This window comes from Salvelinus alpinus, chromosome 11 (genome assembly GCF_045679555.1).
Source record: "Salvelinus alpinus chromosome 11, SLU_Salpinus.1, whole genome shotgun sequence".
Classification (NCBI taxonomy): Eukaryota; Metazoa; Chordata; class Actinopteri; order Salmoniformes; family Salmonidae; genus Salvelinus; species Salvelinus alpinus.
Genome location: NC_092096.1, coordinates 37525725 through 37544611, shown reverse-complemented (window position 1 = coordinate 37544611; position 18887 = coordinate 37525725). Strand labels below are relative to the sequence as shown.

At 42.9% G+C, this 18887-nt stretch overlaps 1 protein-coding gene and 1 long non-coding RNA gene across 7 annotated transcripts in view; one reads left to right on the top strand and one right to left on the bottom strand.

Moving 5' to 3' along the window:
- Window positions 1-18887, top strand: part of LOC139534105 (uncharacterized) — a 982995-nt gene that overhangs the window by 273224 nt on the left and 690884 nt on the right. The window lies entirely within an intron of this gene.
- Window positions 1-18887, bottom strand: part of LOC139534104 (ubiquitin carboxyl-terminal hydrolase 15-like) — an 85222-nt gene that overhangs the window by 22407 nt on the left and 43928 nt on the right. For 3 of the 6 annotated variants that reach the window (XM_071332872.1, XM_071332866.1, XM_071332869.1), the window contains 8 exons: window positions 17197-17312; window positions 16606-16914; window positions 16323-16393; window positions 9981-10096; window positions 9577-9726; window positions 8995-9098; window positions 8669-8757; window positions 819-8579 (listed from right to left, as the gene is read on the bottom strand). In XM_071332872.1, coding sequence (XP_071188973.1) covers window positions 8382-8579; window positions 8669-8757; window positions 8995-9098; window positions 9577-9726; window positions 9981-10096; window positions 16323-16393; window positions 16606-16914; window positions 17197-17312 — 1153 coding nt within the window. In that variant the 3' untranslated portion in view covers window positions 819-8381. Of the gene's footprint in view, window positions 1-818; window positions 8580-8668; window positions 8758-8994; window positions 9099-9576; window positions 9727-9980; window positions 10097-16322; window positions 16394-16605; window positions 16915-17196; window positions 17313-18887 lie in introns of those variants that run through there. The other 3 variants (XM_071332870.1, XM_071332867.1, XM_071332868.1) reach the window with 3 other exon arrangements.

Sequence of the window (18887 nt, the reverse complement as noted above, 5' to 3'; positions counted from 1 at the left end):
AGGCTCCCTCCTCAACCAGCAGGCAGTTAGTGTTTTTTTCTCTCTCTCACTCTCTGTGACCTGACATCCCAGTCATGTGACGCTGGACTGTCCTGACCATGCCCTAGTGTGGCTTCAGAGGAGTCACTTCCTGAAGTACAGTATTTCTTCCAGACCTACCAAGGTTCAGTACAGACAGGTGTTTGTCTGGCAGAAAATGGTTTCTACTAAAAGTATTCTTTATGTAGTTTTCTCAAACATCTCAAATGGAAAGGGAGGCTGAACTTAGTGAAGATCAAATTTTTTTGACTTGTTGATGTAGCCTATGTAATGAAAATAGATTCTGTATCTGACTGAGCAAGGTGCAATAGTTCACTATGGTACTGTTTCTGTATGACTTGATCTTGTTTTTCTCATTTGTGTAAAAACAAATCAGAACTCTCACACAATGTACTCAGAGACCAAGACCCACGTTCTGTTACAAATCTGATGTAGCTGTATTTCTTTCTGTTAATCACCCTGTCACCCTGTTAGATCATTATTTTAGGCTGATGATGGTCAAGATGTTTATTTGTATGTAATGCTGCTTGCTTTGGGAAAGAGCTGGAGCTAGGGATAGTAGTTCAGACAGAACCCAAAGAAAAGAGATCTCTTCACTGAAGGATGTTTTTAGGTTTCATATACTCCATGGATTATTAAGTAAGTTGGCCTACACAATTGCCACTTCAGTTTGTGCAATTCTGTGTATTTCACTTTCAATATTATAAGAGGATGTATTTATACTGTGTACGTCACACTTGATCCTTCAATTCAGTGGCAATAATCCACATGTCAAACTGCACATTTAAAAAAATATATTTTCATACATACCATGATAAAACATTAATTGATGTAAACATACTATATCATTTCCTACATGTTACATTACATATTTGGTGACATTGTCGCCCTTGATGTATTGTTGATAGTGGCTCAAGTTCACAGATGCAGTGCTCAAAGATGGTTTCCGAACATAAGATACTCAGTTCTGGCTCTTGCCTGCTGTCTACCCGTCAGTAGACCATGTGGTAAATTTAGGACTATTTTCAATCAAATCTGCCTTAACCCACGATAACGGACAACTGTATAGCAGTTTCATGGTTTTTATTTAGATGATTTTAGAGGTGTAACTGCATTGGAGCTGTCAAATCAGCAAGTGATTCCCGGCGTTATACCTATCGCAGACATTGCCATTGGATGCACGAGTCGCATTAGTATAAATCCCATGCAGCCTTGTTACAAATTCAAATGTGTGCTGTAATCTACACCTCATTTAGGCTGATATCAATCCTTATTAATTTGTTTAATGAGTTTCACTTTCTATGTAGCCTACACTTTCTCAAACTTCTAACGCGGGTAGGTTTTATGGACGATGTGGTTTCGCAGTTATACCTCTAACATCACCAAAACAAAAGCAATGAAACTGCTATGCAGTTGTCAGTCATGGCAAGTTTACGCTGGAACTCATTGAACAGGCCTTAAAGGTCTTGCAGTCAAAATCACATTTTGATACTTGGATGAAACCAGATCAAAGTAGGATGACCAAAGTATGAAATGACTGTTGCTTCTACATTGATAAAGTTTGATTATATAGTTACTGGTCCATTCCCCCATTTGGATTCAGGAGGCGGGATTATTAAGAGATTTTTGTGACATCACAAAATCCTCTCATTTTAATTGACCAATTTAAATTAGGTACCGCATTGTAACCAATATCGCAAAAGGAACGTTCGCAGAGGGGCATGGTTTACATAGCTAGGTAGCTATGTGGAGGTGATATGATCCTTGACTATGATCGTATTGTCCTCAAAGCGCGCAAAGAAGCTGTTTAATTTGTCTGGGAGCAAGACGTCAATGTTCGCGACAGGGCTGGTTTTCTTTTTGTAATCCGTGATTGTCTGTAGACCCTGCCACATACGTCTCGTGTTTGAGCCGTTGAATTGCGACCGAGTCTCTATACCGACGCTTTGGTTGTTGGATTGCCTTGCGGAGGAAATAACTACACTGTTTGTATTCGGTCATGTTTCCAGTCGCCTTGCCATGATTAAATGTGGTGGTTCGTGCTTTCAGTTTTACGCGAATGCTGCCATCAAACCACAGTTTCTGGCTAGGGAAGATTTTAATAGTCACAGTGGGTACAACATCTCCAATGCACAACCTAATAAAAACTCTTCGAGTCAGCTATACGTCAATGTTATTGTCGGAGGCTACCCAGAACATATCCCAGTCCACATGATCGAATCAATCTTGAAGTGTGGAATCCGATAGGTCTATCCAACGCCGGTCTGACCAAAGCACGGGTGCTTCCTGTTTTAGTTTCTGCCTATAGTAGGGGAGCAACAAGATGGAGTCATGGTCAGATTTGGTAGCAGTGGTTAAGTGTTTTGCTCGAGCGGGTACAACAATCAATGTGCTGGTAGAATTTGGGTAGCCTTGTTCTCAAATTAGCTTGTTGAAATCCACAGCTACAATAAATGCAGCCTCAGGATATATGGTTTCAAGGTTACATATCCAGTGAAGTTCTTTCAGGGCCATCAAGGGATTCATACAATATGTTACGAATACTGTTAGCAGGGAGGATAACGTTAGCTAGGCTAGGAGTTAAGAGTTAGGTAAGGGGAAGGGTAGTAGTTGTAAAGTAGCCAAAAAGTAATTGCTAATTAGCTCAAATGCTAACGTTGTCCGTGATGAGATTCGAACACACAACCTTTGGATTGCTATACGTTCATGTTTTACACCCATCCATCCGCCCCGACCAACTACCCTACTTTCGTCTTTGCCATTGGCATGGTTACAAATCATACTATTTTGAGTGTCCCAGATTTACATTTGCTATGTTATGTCTACTCTATGAGACCAGGCGATGCACTGGCAGGATTGACTCTCTGTAAAATAAAGTGATTTGATGTGTAGTAGGCCTAGTAGTAGTATTGCTATTTCATTAATTCTCACTCTCCGTGAATAACTAGAGCACCTGGGTGAATGAGAAATACTACACAGGCTGCCTAAATGGAGGGTAACACTATCTCCTCTCTAATGGCATTTCCTGACAGCACACAGCGTGACTCCCCTCTTCATCTGTGATGTGATTATTCCCCTACTATTTGCGTGACAAAGACCTGAAGACACACTGCATGAGAGAATTATGACTAACATGAAAAACTTGTATTAAAACAACTCTGGCAATCAGATCAAAGGTCTAGGCTACAACTCCAGTAGGCTTAGATAAAAATGGCTCTTTTAGTCTTTATACATGATGCAAAATAGTACTATAAATGTTAAATTAACGGCAAGTTTTAATATTTATACTTTATTTAGAAAAACAAGTGCTCAAGTTGGTGATGATGACAACCACCTACACTAAATGACCAAAAGTATGTGGACACCAGCTCGTCGAACATCTCATTCCAAAATCATGGGCATTAATATGGAGTTGATCCAGCCTTTGCTGCTATAACAGCCTCCACTCTTCTGTGAAGTCTATCCACTAGATGTTGGAACATTGCTGCAGGGACTTGCTTCCATTCAGCCACAAGAGCATTAGTGAGGTCAGGCACTGAATTTGTGGCAATTAGGCCTGGCTCGCAGTCGGCGTTCCAATTTATCCCAAAGGTGTTCAATGGGGTTCTTCCACACCGATCTCGACAAACGATTTCCTTACGGAATCATTGAATATCATTGTATGCTGAAGCATTAAGATTTTCCCTCACTGGAATTAAGAGGGCTAGCCTGAACCATGAAAAACAGCCACAGACCATTATTCCTCCTCCACCAAACTTTAAAGTTGGCACTATGCATTGGGGCAGGTAGCATTCTCCTGGAATCGCCCAAATTCAGATTCGTCTGTTGGACTGCCAGATGGTCCAGAGTCCAAAGGCGGCGAGCTTTACACCACTCCAGCCGACGCTTGGCATTGCGCCTGGTGATCTTAGGTTTGTGTGTGGCTGCTCGGCCATGGAAACTCATTTCATGAAGCTCCCAACGAAGAGTTATTGTGCTGACATTGCTTCCAGAGGCAGTTTGGAACTCGGTAGTAAGTGTTGCAACCGAGGACAGAATTGTTACGCGTTTCAGCACTTTGCGGTCCCGTTCTGTGAGCTTGTGACCTACCACTACAGGGCTGAGCCGCTTTTTCTCCTAGACATCTACACAATATCAGCACTTACAGTTGACCGGGGAAGCCCTAGCAGGGCAGAAATTTGATGAACTGACTTGTTGGAAAGGTGGCATCCTATGACGGTGCCACAATGAAGGTCACTGAGCTCTTCAGTAAGGCCATTCTACTGACAATGTTTGTCTATGGAGATTGCATGGCTGTGTCCTACATTTTATACACCAGTCATCTACAGGGGTGTATATACACTTTTGTATATATAGTGTACCTATCTATAGGCTAACACTTCTGTCATGAATATGCCTACAAATTACACACACAGGCCTACTTGAATGGTAATGAAGTTACAGTTACTCAGAATGCCAAAAAGTAATTTGGATCGGTTTAATCCAAACATGTTTTTGCTCCAAGAAAAATAATAATCCAGGTATCTTGATGTGCATATCACCAGCGCCAGCAAGGCAGTAGTTTGCACAGTTATCTCCACAGCGGGCCATGTCACAACCTGACCAACAGCACAAACTACTACCTCAGCCGGAGCACAGTGGAAAGGAACTAACGAACCAGCTCTGTCATCCGTGTGTCTGCCTCCTGTCCAAATGGTTCAGAATGACCATGAGAATGAACTGTTCCATGATGGTGCGTCATATACAGTACCTGTGTCATTCAACACGTCCCATGCGTAAAACACAATTGAAACCCCACCCAAGTCCCGAGCAACTCAGTCTCCTGACTTCACTGCCCTTCCCCTAAAGTGACATGGCTGGACTTTGCATCATGTCTCGGCCAAGTTCTCGTTTTAGACCTAGACTATACAGCGTTTGACTGTGTATTAACAGCAGTAGCGGTCTTTCTTTTTTATCCAGAGGTATATTTCATTATCAACGATTGATTTGATAGGCTACTGAACATCCACGTGCCGTTTTCAATCGCGTCAGCCTACCTGGGGTCCCGAATGAAAGATACGACAAATCACAGACCGTAGGAATTAATACAGGGAGAATATTGAATACCGTTATAGCTTAATAGTTTACAACAAAGCTATATCACAATCCGATAATTAAGAACAGTTAAATGGCATACACACAAAACAACCTTATAATTGTGATTGGTTGATCCAGCCCAGCAATGCAATATTATCTTGTGCGTACACCGTATTTTCGGTGCAAGAAGCAGCCAACCATCTCCCCTGTAAAGAAAACATAAAGGCGGAACAATTACCTGTGCGGTCGAGCTTTTAAGAAAAATACACGCGCAATTCAGTCTAGCACAGCCACGCGCACCCGCATAGTATATCAGTATGTTTCAGCTCCTTCCCGCGATCCGTGTGGAAAATTAAGGAGTATGCGATCAACTGCGGGAAACGTCAAACTGGGTGTAAAGCACCGCACAACAGCTCCATTCGTATTGGGTTGTGGGAAAGGGAGTATTTCAATTCATGCGCAAAATGTTGGCCATTGCGATTTTGTGTGAAATTCTAAAATGCGCCAGACGCATTCTGAAGAAGTCTCTAATAAATAATCAAGTTAGACAAATGGTCATCCATGTTTGTGCTGAGCTTCAACACTTAATAATCTCCGACAAAATATGTTTTAGTATAGTATGAATAGACCATAATATCCAGTCATGATCCAGCTTCAACCACAAGAGGGCCTCTATTTCCAATTTCTCTTTTGAGCCAGGAATGCTCCTGTTATACGTTTACCTCCTTAGGGCACGAATACCCAATCAGAGTCATTATCAATCAAGTTACATCTATATCTACATCTATACACAACCTTAAGGTTGGTAATTCAGAATAGTTTACAGAAAAAAAATGAGTACTGGACTTTACACAACTTTATTGAAGTTTGTGTATAAATACACATGCGCATTTCAAATGTAAACCCAAGTTAACTCAAACGCAGCCAAACCTGGAAACCCTGTCACGCAAGGATGCCTGAATGTATTCACCTTACAAAAAAAGTCAGAACAATAGCTCTTTAAAAAATATTCAATCCCCCAGAAGAGAAGAGCACAGGCAAGAATTCTGGGTGTGTCCAAAATATAGAGCACTATTTCGGACACAACCCTGAACTTGTGGACTATAAAGCCAAATCCCTATTACATCGTCGGTCGTGCCAAGGTCTTTAAATATATATATATCTTTTTTATTAAATGCTTACATATAAATAAATGTTATCAAATGTGCACTCAGAGTGAACTCTTATGTACAGTATTATATATCCTATATGTAATCACCATATCTCACCCACTCAGGCTGATCAGTAATACTACCCTCCACCCATCCCTCCCTCCCTACATGCTCCAACCACAATGAAGCATTATTTTCCCTTGGAAGAGTGGACACATACAGCAGTACCCAGGTATTTCTATCAAAGGTAATGAACCCCCTACTATTTCCCCCCTCACATTTAAACAAAGCAAGAAAAGATGAGGCAAAAAAAAAACAGCCTTACAAGTGGATCAGTTCAAATCAGTCACATTCAGCATACATTCGAGCTCTTGCGTTTGCCTTTTTTTTTTTTTTTTTTTTAAATGGTTGAATTCCGGTAGCAGCGGTTGCTATTCATGTATGTTTCTGTTGGGAACAGCAAAGATAGGTTTGAGGGTGTGTAAGTGTTACTGTGAGTGTATGAATGAGTTTCAGCTCGTATCTGTGTCCTGTTTAAGTGTGTGTGTGTGTGTGTGTGTGTGTTTCGGGGCCATGCACAGACAGCGTGACGTAATAATGTGCTAAAGACTACAATCTGAGATTAAGAGTTAAGGCTGAGGTGATCCAACCAAGAAACAGAAATCTAATGTATCACCAATATTCATAATCTCAAAAAGCCTCTAGAAGGAGCAGGTAGCAGAGGAGAGGTTCAAGCCATGTAAAGCTAGTAATGCAACATTCAGCCTAAGAGTGGTGGCTCTGTCCCAGAAAAGCCCCTACCTAATATGCAAACACGTCTCCTAATCACTTATGCAGATCTGAAAGAATTGGATGTGAGCAATATGGTAGTAGCTCCACCTTGTCATGTGATAGGTATGCGAAATGGGGTGAAAAATTCACCTAACCTATCTGATCATTTCAGATCTACAAAAGTGTCTAGGGGTTGTTTCTGGAACTTGACTTCATGTGGCTAGGAGGATACTTATTGTAAGGACCAGCAGAAGAAAAAAACAGAACTTAATCATAAGGCTTATATTGTGTACATTAGTTGTGTCTAAAATGCAAGTTCACCACATGACTGGTTTGCCTGTTTTACATTATGAAGTGTATTTTGCTCTTCCTCCTCACATACACAAAGCAGAGTAGGAGGGCTGATCTAGGATCAGGTCCCTCCCTGTCCATATAACCTTATTCATTATGATCCTAGAGGCAAAAAGTATCCTAGATCAGCACTCCTACTCTACACAGAGCAGAGTCACTATGTGTGGATGTGTGTTCTGTTGACCAGTGTTTAAAAGGCAGCATTCAAAGCATTTTAACTGAGAAGACCCTGGCTCAGAGTAATTTGTAAAGCAATTGCAGTACGTGGCACTAATATACGATTCATTATTTTTTTTAAATGGGGGTAGAGGTGATTGTGCAACAAAATAAAAGTATTAGAAAGAATTCCCAAAAAGGCTTCAGCGCATCATTAAAACTTAATAATAATTCAGTGTTCATTAAAAAATATATATTTACAAGGCCTAGCTTAAAAAGAATGGTAAAATGGTATGCTAATGATTTGCGCTCTCAAAAAAATAAAAACTTAACAAAAACAAAATTAAAGCAGGTGGGTGGGAGGGAGGGAGTATCGGTTCGAAGCGCCAAAGCAGCAACTCCACTGCACTGTGACATTCTGTGTTTGATTCTATGACGAACTGAACTTCGTAATGCAGGCCTTCCTAACGCTTCTAATGGATCCATTAGATTTCAGGATGATGTCATTGTTCAGAATCAGAACAGAGCTTGACTTCTTTTTCCTCCAGAGTGGATGATTCATGTAGAATGGACATGGAGAAGACTCACTGCGATACGAATAAGACCGGTCAGTCAGGCCACAGATATCTATAGGCCCTGATTTCTTTAGTAATATTGCTTGGGTGTTCCAGCACTGACAAACTTCTCAGTGTATAGTTTCCCCTGGTAGCCCACTCTTCGTAGGAATGGATGGGGTCAGAGGTCAGTGCACAGCCTCAGGCCTGGCCCACTGCTCTGTGTCTGTCGATATGGCTTAGGATGGATATTGTTGTCTCTCGCTCTGTCTCTTTCTCCAGCTCAGTTGGTTTTCATGATGACATTGTCGTTTACATCTTCTTCGTCATTCTGGAATGAAGTGGAGGCCCCCTGGGATGAGGGGACGCTCTTCCTCTCCTCCTCCCCTTCTCTGTTCTCCTCCTCTTGGTCCAGATTGAAGTAGCCTGTTCCATTCACTGTGTCCTGGCGCTGGTAGAACAGCACGTACGCTGCTTTGGACTGAACAGACACACACATGAAGTGCACATTCAATTCACACTGGGCAGTGCTGTGTATCTGACAAGATGTTGGAGGACCATGGAACTCACCACTATCTGATCTTTGTTGGCTGGAGAGACACTGCTGTCGTCAAAGTTGTACCACTTGTTATCATCCTTGTTCTTAGCATAAGCAGTATCTAAGGTGTCCCAAAGACAAGATGAGAAGATGAGCATTTGTCTGCTAAAAGCAAGCATGGAATTAAGACTGTTGGTTCTTAATTCAAACTTCCTTGTTTGAATACACTCGGATAAGACTGTGGCTAGCAATGTCTGAATTTATCATTTTGAACACACATTACGTTCAAATGAAGTTGTCTGCACTTCTAGTGATGATGACTAAATTGTCAAATAAAAATACTTAAAATCAGACTTACAGTGTCCTCCTCCCATGCCTCCGTAGTGGTTGGAGACCGCAATGAGATCATAGCGACAGGGACCAGCATTAGGGTCGATCAGGAACTCTGACATTTCCATGTCACTGGAGAAAGAATCACACAAAATAACCATTCATGGGGGGGAGCATTCCTTGTTTTCTCTTCAAGAGATATTTAACATTTGTATAAGTGTCTTACAACTTAAAGGGATACTTCTGGATTTTAGCAATGAGGCTCTTTAAATACTTCCCAAGAGTTAGATGAACTTGTGGATAAAAATGTTATGTCTGTGTCCTGTATGAAGGATGTTAGAGGTAGTTTCGCGAGCAAATGCTAACTAGCGTCAGCACAATGACGAAGTGTATGGGCATGCATGTTAGCAACTTCCTTCAAATTGCTCACAGAGTCATAAAAATGGTATCCACGAGTTCATCTTACTCTGGGGAGGTAGAACAAAATCCAGAAGTATCCCTTTTAATCATAGGGAAACAGCTGAGTGTTTTTACTTTCACAATGGTACTTGTTCATTGACATTATAGCTTGTTTTGACAGAAAAGTATGGCCGTCTGGTCAAAACCGTACCCGAGTGGGAAATCAACTAGTGAATCCAGCTTGTCCCTCATGTATCTGCTGTAGGAGAAGCGTTTCAGATGGACCACCAGGACAGGAGGCAGAGACCACAGGTCCAGCTTCTTAGTGGCCTGCTGGTGCTCCTTGCAGTTTGGACAGTACCTGGGATAGATTAATGAATTATTATATTTGATTTGACAATAAAACATTTATAAAAAAGCATATACTTTCTTAGTACTACCCGAGACAGACAGGATCAATTACACATCTGATCAAATTACAGGAGATTTTAGTTCTGGGTGAATGGAGATTAATATCATGTTAAAACATGTATTTTTATTTATTTTGAGTGAACTATTCTTTTAAATGTTCATTATGTCCTTTATTAGCTTTGACAATATGAAGTTAAGTCTCACCATGGGTCCTCAGCTCCGAGCTTCTCCTTGGTGGTGAACAGCTCGATGCAGTCTTTCAGCTTGAAGAAGGCTTTCTTCTGAGGCGTATACTCCATGCTCTCATGCTTCTCAAAGTCCTGTTCACAGGCAGAGCAAGATTTGTTATTACTTATTTAGTTCAATTATTACCATCCAAGGCTTAAAGAGAGACATTCATTCTACAACAGTGTTTCCCAAGCCTCTTCTCAAATACCTCCAGCCATTCCAACTATTTGATCTATAAACTAGCACACCAGGTTTGGCAAACACTATTCTAGGACAGACACAGACATCCATGCAGAGGAGTCAGACATGAATTGATATACTATACACCACCCTATATTTATTTAGACAGCGATGCAAAAATATGTAAATTAGTTTCTTTAATCCAGCATTTTGGAATTTAGATCAAATGTTTCATATGAGGCGACAGTACAGAATGTCACCTGTCATAATGATGAGTGAGAAAGTTAAACCCCCCCCAAAAAATGCTAACCTCACCATTACCAATAACGGGTGGTTAGCATTTTTTGGGGGGTATGATCTTTGTTGCTCTCTAACTTTCTCACGTATCTTTATTTATGATTATCCATAAATCATGGTACCATTCACATTCATGGATATTTTTTATCCCTGCCCCCATCCCCACAGGAGGCCTAAAGCCAGGCAGTCATTGTAATTAAGAATTTGCTCTTAACTGATTTGCCTAGTTAAATAAAGGTTAAAAACATATATTTAAAAAAAATGCAGAAGTGTTCAGAAACATTTATTCTTATTTACAATAAAAGTGACTCCAAAATGACAATACATTTTTCACCATTCAGTTCCTATTGGGCAAAAAAAGTATCCAAAACAAACTGCAAATGCATCCAACAAGTATGTAGAGTCACAAGCTTGATGTTGTTTAGGAATATGGGACCAAATACTAAACTGCTGACAACTTTAATACACTTTAATTTGTCCAAATACTTATGGGAAAAAAGTATTCCAATGGGTGGGACTAGATATTATATATATTTCAATTCATTTTCAATCTCTTTTCCATTTTAATAAAAATTATACCTTCCGGTAACCTGCCTCACCCAATGTGATACGGAACCGCTATTATTTTAAATTTTTAGACCTTATAGCAAGAACCACCTAGCCATCAGAAGCTAACCAGCTACAAGCTATTTTGTCATTGTTAGCCACTGCTAGCGGCCTTTACCTTCTGCACAGATGCCAGCCCTTTTTTTTTTGCCTGGATAATACTCGCCAGCCTACCAGTATCGGACTGTCTCTCCACTACAACGCCGGATTCCTGCCGTAATCCTTGGACCATTACTCCTGATCTTCACAGCTAGCAAGCACCCACCGAGTTATCCAGTACCCAAGCTATCCCTGAGGCCCACCTCCCGGCCTACTCAGTTGTTCACCCGGACTCCACCAAAACACGGCTAGAACCCACTACTCCACCGGATCCTTGCCGTAAGCTCTGGACCTTGGCACCGGATCACTGCTGTGGTAGCAGCACTCGGTAGCAGCAGTTAGCTTCGGGGCCCCTGCAGTGAGCTAGCACCAGTTAGCCGTGAGCCAAGCGCATCTCCTGGCTAGCAAACTAAATTACTACAACTACTATACCTCTTTCGCCATCTGGCTTGGATCCTTTGTCGACACGGCGCCCCGCCGCACCACCACGACTGGTCTGCCGACGAATACTCCATCCGCTGTGCCTTCAACTGGCCTCCGTCGGATGTCGGAGCAGACGCTTCTACTAGCCCCGGGCTACTAACTTTAAACGCCGTGTCGCCCACGTGCTAGCATAGTAGCGACTACTCCGCGGCTTCCCTGTTCCATCTATTGCTGCCCCCTGGACCCTATGATCACATGGCTACATAGCTGATGCCTGCTGGACTGTCCATTAATCACGGTACTCCATTCTGTTAATTTTTTGATTATCTGTAGGCCCCAGCCGCGAACTAAGGCTCTGTAGTTAACCGACCCTCTCTGCCCAATCATCGCCATTTTACCTGTTGTTGTTTTAGCTGATTAGCTGTTGTTGTCTCACCCGTTCTTAGCTAGCTCTCCCAATCAACACCTGTGATTACTTTATGCCTCGCTGTTTGTCTCTCTCAAAATGTCAATATGCCTTGTATACTGTTGTTTAGGTTAGTTATCATTGTTTTAGTTTACAATGGAGCCCCTAGTTCCACTCATTCCTAGTTCCACTCTGATATACCTCCTTTGTCCCACCTCCCACACATGTGGTGACCTCACCCATTATAACCAGCATGTCTAGAGATACAACCTCTCTTATCATCACTCAGTGCCTGGGCTTACGTCCGCTGTACCCGCACCACACCCGTCTGCACATTTTGCCCTGAATCTACTCTACCACACCCAGAAATCTGCTCCTTTTATTCTTTGTCCCCAACGCTCTAGGCGACCAGTTTTGATAGCCTTTAGCCGTACCCTCATCCTACTCCTCTCCTCTGTTCCTCGGGTGATGTGGAGGCGTGTCCCCAGTACACCCTCATTTGTTGACTTCTGTGATCGAAAAAGCCTTGGTTTCATGCATGTCAACATCAGAAGCCTCCTCCCTAAGTTTGTTTTACTCACTGCTTTAGCACACTCCGCCAACCCTGATGTCCTTGCCGTGTCTGAATCCTGGCTTAGGAAGGCCACCAAAAATTCTGAGATTTCCACACCCAACTACAACATTTTCCATCAAGATAGAACTGCCAAAGGGGGAGGAGTTGCAATCTACTGCAGAGATGGCCTGCAAAGTTCTGTCATACTTTCCAGGTCTATACCCAAACAGTTCGAACTTCTAATTTTAAAAATGAATCTCTCCAGAAATAAGTCTCTCACTGTTGCCGCCTGCTATCGACCCCCCTCCGCTCCCAGCTGTGCCCTGGACACCATTTGTGAATTGATCGCCCCCCCATCTAGCTTCAGAGTTCGTTCTGTTAGGAGACCTAAACCGGGATATGCTTAACACCACGGCAGTCCTACAATCTAAGCTAGATGCCCTCAATCATCAAGTACAACCCTAAATCCGTAAACATGGGCACCCTCATATACATCCTGACCAACTTGCCCTCCAAATACACCTCAGCTGTTTTCAATCAGGATCTCAGCGATCACTGCTTCATTGCCTGTATCCGCTATGGGTCCGCGGTCAAACGACCACCCCTCATCACTGTCAAACGCTCCCTAAAACACTTCTGTGAGCAGGCCTTTCTAATCAACCTGGCAAGGGTGTCCTGGAAGGATATTGACCTCATCCCGTCAGTTGAGGATGCCTGGTTATTCTTTAAAAGTAATTTCCTCACCATCTTAGATAAGCATGCCCCGTTCAAAAAATGCAGAACTAAGAACAGATATAGCCCTTGGTTCACCCCAGACCTGACTGCCCTCGATCAGCACAAAAACATCCTGTGGCGGACTGCAATAGCATCGAATAGTCCCCGCGATATGCAACTGTTCAGGGAAGTGAGGAGCATCGAATAGTCCCCGCGATATGCAACTGTTCAGGGAAGTCAGGAACCAATACACGCAGTTGGTCAGGAAAGCAAAGGCTAGCTTTTTCAAGCAGAAATGTGCATCCTGTAGCTCTAACTTCAAAAAATGTTGGGACACTAAAGTCCATGGAGAACAAGAGCACCTCCTCCCAGCTGCCCACTGCACTGAGGCTAGGTAACACGGTCACCACCGATAAATACACGATAATGGAAAATGTCAATAAGCATTTCTCAACGGCTGGACATGCCTTCCTCCTGGCTACTCCAACCCCGGCCAACAGCTCCGCCCCCCCCCGCAGCTACTCCCCCAAGCCTCCCCAGCTTCTCCTTCACCCAAATCCAGATAGCAGATGTTCTGAAAGAGCTTCAAAACCTGGACCTGTACAAATCAGCTGGGATAGACAATCTGGACCCTCTCTTTCTAAAACTATCAGCCGCCATTGTTGCAACCCCTATTACCAGCCTGTTCAACCTCTCTTTCGTATCGTCAGAGATCCCTAAAGATTGGAAAGCTGCCGCGGCCATCCCCCTCTTCAAAGGGGGTGACACCCTAGACCCAAACTGTTAAAGACCTATATCCATCCTGCCCTGGCCATCTAAAGTCTTCGAAAGCCAAGTTAATAAACAGATCACTGACCATTTCGAATCCCACCGTACCTTCTCCGCTGTGCAATCCGGTTTCTGAGCCGGTCACCTCAGTCACGATCAAGGTACTAAACGATATCATAACCGCCATCGATAAAAGACAGTACTGTGCAGCCGTCTTCATCGACCTGGCCAAGGCTTTCGACTCCGTCAATCATCGTATTCTTATCGGCAGACTCAATAGCCTTGGTTTTTCTAATGACTGCCTCGCCAGGTTCACCAACTACTTTGCAGAAAGAGTTCAGTGTGTCAAATCGGAGGGCATGTTGTCCGGACCTCTGGCAGTCTCTGGGCGTGCCACAGGGTTCAATTCTCGGGCCGACTCTTCTCTGTATATCAATGATGTCGCTCCAAACGAGCTTCAATGCCATACAACACTCCTTCCATGGCCTCCAACTGCTCTTAAACGCTAGTAAAACCAAATGCATGCTTTTCAACCGTTCGCTGCCTGCACCCGCCCGCCCGACTAGCATCACCACCCTGGACGGTTCCGACCTAGAATATGTGGACAACTATAAATACCTAGGTGTCTGGTTAGACTGTAAACTCTCCTTCCAGACTCATATTAAACATCTCCAATCCAAAATCAAATCTATAATCGGCTATTTCGCAACTGTCACGCCCTGGCCTTAGTATTCTTTGTTTTTTATTATTTTAGTTAGGTCAGGGTGTGACATGGGGAATGTTTGTGTTTTGTCGTTTTGGGTGGTTATATGGTAAAGGGGGTGTTGGGTTTAGTGTATGAGTTTGTGTTGAGTGAATGTTTCTAGGTAAGTCTATGGTTGAGTGAATGTTTCTAGGTATGTCTATGGTTGCCTGAGTGGTTCTCAATCAGAGACAGATGTCTTTCATTTGTCTCTGATTGGGAGCCATATTTAAGGCAGCCATAGGCATCATGCATTTGTGGGTAATTGTCTATGTCTATGTTGCATGTTTTTGCACTTAGTCGTTTATAGCTTCACGTTCGTCTATTTGTTGTTTTGTTTAGTTTTTCTTCTTCTAAATAAAGAGAAGATGTATTTTTCACACGCTGCGCCTTGGTCCTCTCTCTCTCCCTTTGACGATCGTGACAGCAACAAAGCCTCCTTCACTCACACCGCCAAACTTACCCTAGTAAAACTGACTATCCTACCGATCCTCGACTTTGGCGATGTCATCTACAAAATAGCTTCCAATAATCTACTCAGCAAACTGGATGCAGTCTATCACAGTGCCATCCGTTTTGTTACCAAATCACCTTATACCACCCACCACTGCGACCTGTATGCTCTAGTCGGCTGGCCCTCGCTACATTTTCTTCGCCAGACCCGCTGGCTCCAGGTCATCTATAAGTCTATGCTAGGTAAAGGTCCGCCTTATCTCAGTTCACTGGTCACGATAACAACACCCACCCGTAGCACACGGTCCAGCAGGTATATCTCACTGATCATCCCCAAAGCCAACACCTCATTTGGCCGCCTTTCCTTCCAGTTCTCTGCTGCCAGTGAATGGAACAAATTGCAAAAATCGCTGAAGTTGGAGACTTATTTCCCTCACCAACGTTAAACATCAGCTATCTGAGCAGCTAACCAATCGCTGCAGCTGTACATAGTCCTTCTGTAAATAGCCCACCCAATCTACCTACCTCATCCCCATATTGTTTTTATTTTATATACTTTTCTGCTCTTTTGCACACCAGTATCTCTACTTGCACATCATCTGCTCATTTATCACTCCAGTGTTAATCTGCTAAATTGTAATTATTCGCCCCTATGGCCTATTTATTGCCTACCTCATGCCTTTTGCACACACTGTATATAGACTTTCTTTTTTTTCCTCTACTGTGTCATTGGCTGTATTGTTTACTCCATGTGTAACTCTGTGTCGTTGTCTGTGTCACACTGCTTTGCTTTATCTTGGCCGGGTCGCAGCTGTAAATGAGAACTTGTTCTCAACTAGCCTACCTGGTTAAATAAAGTTGAAAAAAAAGAAGATATAGTGACTTCATTTCTAAATGGTAAAACATATGTATGAATATAACCTCAAATAAAAAAGGTGACAATCTGTACTGTCACCCCTTATATGAAACATTTTATCATCTAAAATAAAATCACATTTATATTCACTGTCCAAATAAATAAGGAGGGTAGTGAAGGTAAAATGGTTTCTAGTGTTAGAGGAGAGTAGAAAGCCTTACCTCTGTGATACCCTCATGAAAGTGTTTCTTCTTAACCTCTGGTTCCCAGTCCAAAGAGAGATAGGACCGGTCTGTTACAGGGAGAGAGCAATATACCCTTTAAGACTAATTGTAAAGGTGAGAATATAACAGACAGAGAAAGGTGGATTGTGCATTAACAACTAGTAGAGGCACTGCTTAGTGCTTACAATAAGTATAATGTTATTAGAACGTTACCATGTTTTTATCTTTATTGGAGGGTTGTGACTTCATCTGCATACTGTATGCAAAATGCGCATCTTACCACTGAGTCTGAGGTGTCCCTCGTTGAACCGGATCAGCCGCGGTTCCTCCTTAATTAAGCTGAAGTCCGTCTTCCCTATGTTGTTAAACTGGAATGTAAACAATCTCTTCTTGTCCTCCATCGTCGTAGACATCTGGTTCTGGTGACCTTTGGTCCCCGAATTCTCTTCCCCTGGACCAACCCTGTTCTCCAGCTCATTGTCCCCACCACCCACAGAGTCCTCTGATTGGCTGTTGTCGTTCTCAGAAGGCAGCTCCTGGTCCTGACTGGATTCGTCATCTCCATCCTGCTCGTCAGTCTCCATCTCGCCTGGAATGGATCAGCCGATCAGTTTTTGGAATAGCTTTATCGACAGGGGTTACATTTTTTATTTAACTTTTATTTAATTCTGAGACCAGTCTCTTTCGCAGATGAGCCCTGCGTAATATCAATAAAACAGTTGCACTATACATATCTATTTACATATAAATTACAAAACTCATCAAAGGGAAACACAATACAGAATCATATGAAACATTCCTCAGTCATAGGTGAGCACATGTGTAAGTGTGTCCGTTTGAGTGTGTGTTCTTGAGCGTGTGTGTTACCTACTGGGCGAGCCCTCCTCCAGGAGCCCATTAGTAGCATTGCCATTGACAGTGTGTTGTATAGAAGAGGGGGTTGTCTGTTCAGTGTCGTCCTCCTCAACGACAGAACGCACAAACCGACTGCACCATACAACATAAAACACACAATATTAATATAATCAGTTACAATTCAATACATTGACACACTCCAACAACATATAACTGCTCAACATAACTGATATGCTCCCCTCGAAGAAACATCCACCCTCAGTGCTGTTATTACTCAGTTCTTCAGTGCTCCCGGAATACAAAACATTTCATGAGAAAACATAAAGATCAGGACATTGTGTCAAAGTCTTGTTTACACTAGAAACTAAAAAAGGTTCCATAGAAACAATGAAAAGAGCAATCAAATGTATTTATATAGCCCTTTTTACAGCAACATCTGTCACAATTAGGCTAAGTACTTAACAAGAGCGCAGAGTACAAGGTTAGTTAGCGGCAGTTTCTGAGATGGTTACCTACCCACCAGAGGTGTAGCAGCAGCATGTTGTAAGGCTTGCTGTAGCGCATGAATGTATGTACAGAGTATCTGGAAAGTATTCAGACCCCTTGATTTTTTACACAATTTCTTATGTTACAGCCTTATTCTAAAATGGACCCCCCCCCTCAATCTACACACAATACCCCATAATGACAAAGCAAAAACTGAAATATCACATTTACATTATTATTCAGACACTTTACTCAGCACTTTGTTGAAGCACCTTTGGCAGCGATTACAGCCTTGCGTGTTCTTGGGCATGATGCTACAAGCTCGGCACACCTGTATTTGGGGAGATTCTTCTTTGCATATCCTCTCAAGCTCTGTCAGGTTGGATGGGGAACGTCGCTGCACAGCTATTTTCAGGTCTCTCCAGAGATGTTCGATCAGGTTCAAGTCCAGGCTCTGGCTGGGCCAATCTTGGCCACCAATCAGGCCTTTATGGTAGAGTGGCCAGACGGAAGCCACTCCTCAGTAAAAGGCACATGACAGCCCGCTTGGAGTTAGCCAAAAGGCATCTAAAGGACTCTCAGACCATGAGAAACAAGATTCTTTGGTCTGATTTAACCAAGATTGAACTCTTTGGCTGGAATGCCAAGCGTAACGTCTGGAGGAAACCTGGCAACATCCCTACGGTGAAGCATGATGGTAGCAGCATCATGGTGTTGGGATGTTTTTCAGCAGCAGGGACTGGGAGAATAATCGGGATCGAGGGAAAGATGAACGGAGCAAAGTACAGAAAGATCCAAGATGAAAACATTCTCCAGAACGCTCAGGACCTCAGACTGGGACTAAGGTTCACCTTCCAACAGGACAATGACCCTAAGCACACAGCCAAGACAACACAGGGGTGGCTTCGGGACATGTCCTTGAGCGGCCCAGCCAGAGTCCGGACTTGAACCCGATCAAACATCTCTGGAGACCTGAAAATATCTGTGCAGCAACTCTCACCATCCAAACTGACAGCGCTTGAGAGGATCTGCAGAGAAGATTGGGAGAAACTCCCCAAATACAGGTGTGCCAAGCTTGTAACGTCATACCCAAGAAGACTGAAGGCTGTAATCGCTGCCAAAGGTGCTTCAACAAAGTACTGAGTAAAGGGTCTGAATACTTATGTAAATGTGATAGTTTTTTGTTGCAAAAAAAATCGAAAAACCTGTGTTTGCTTTGTC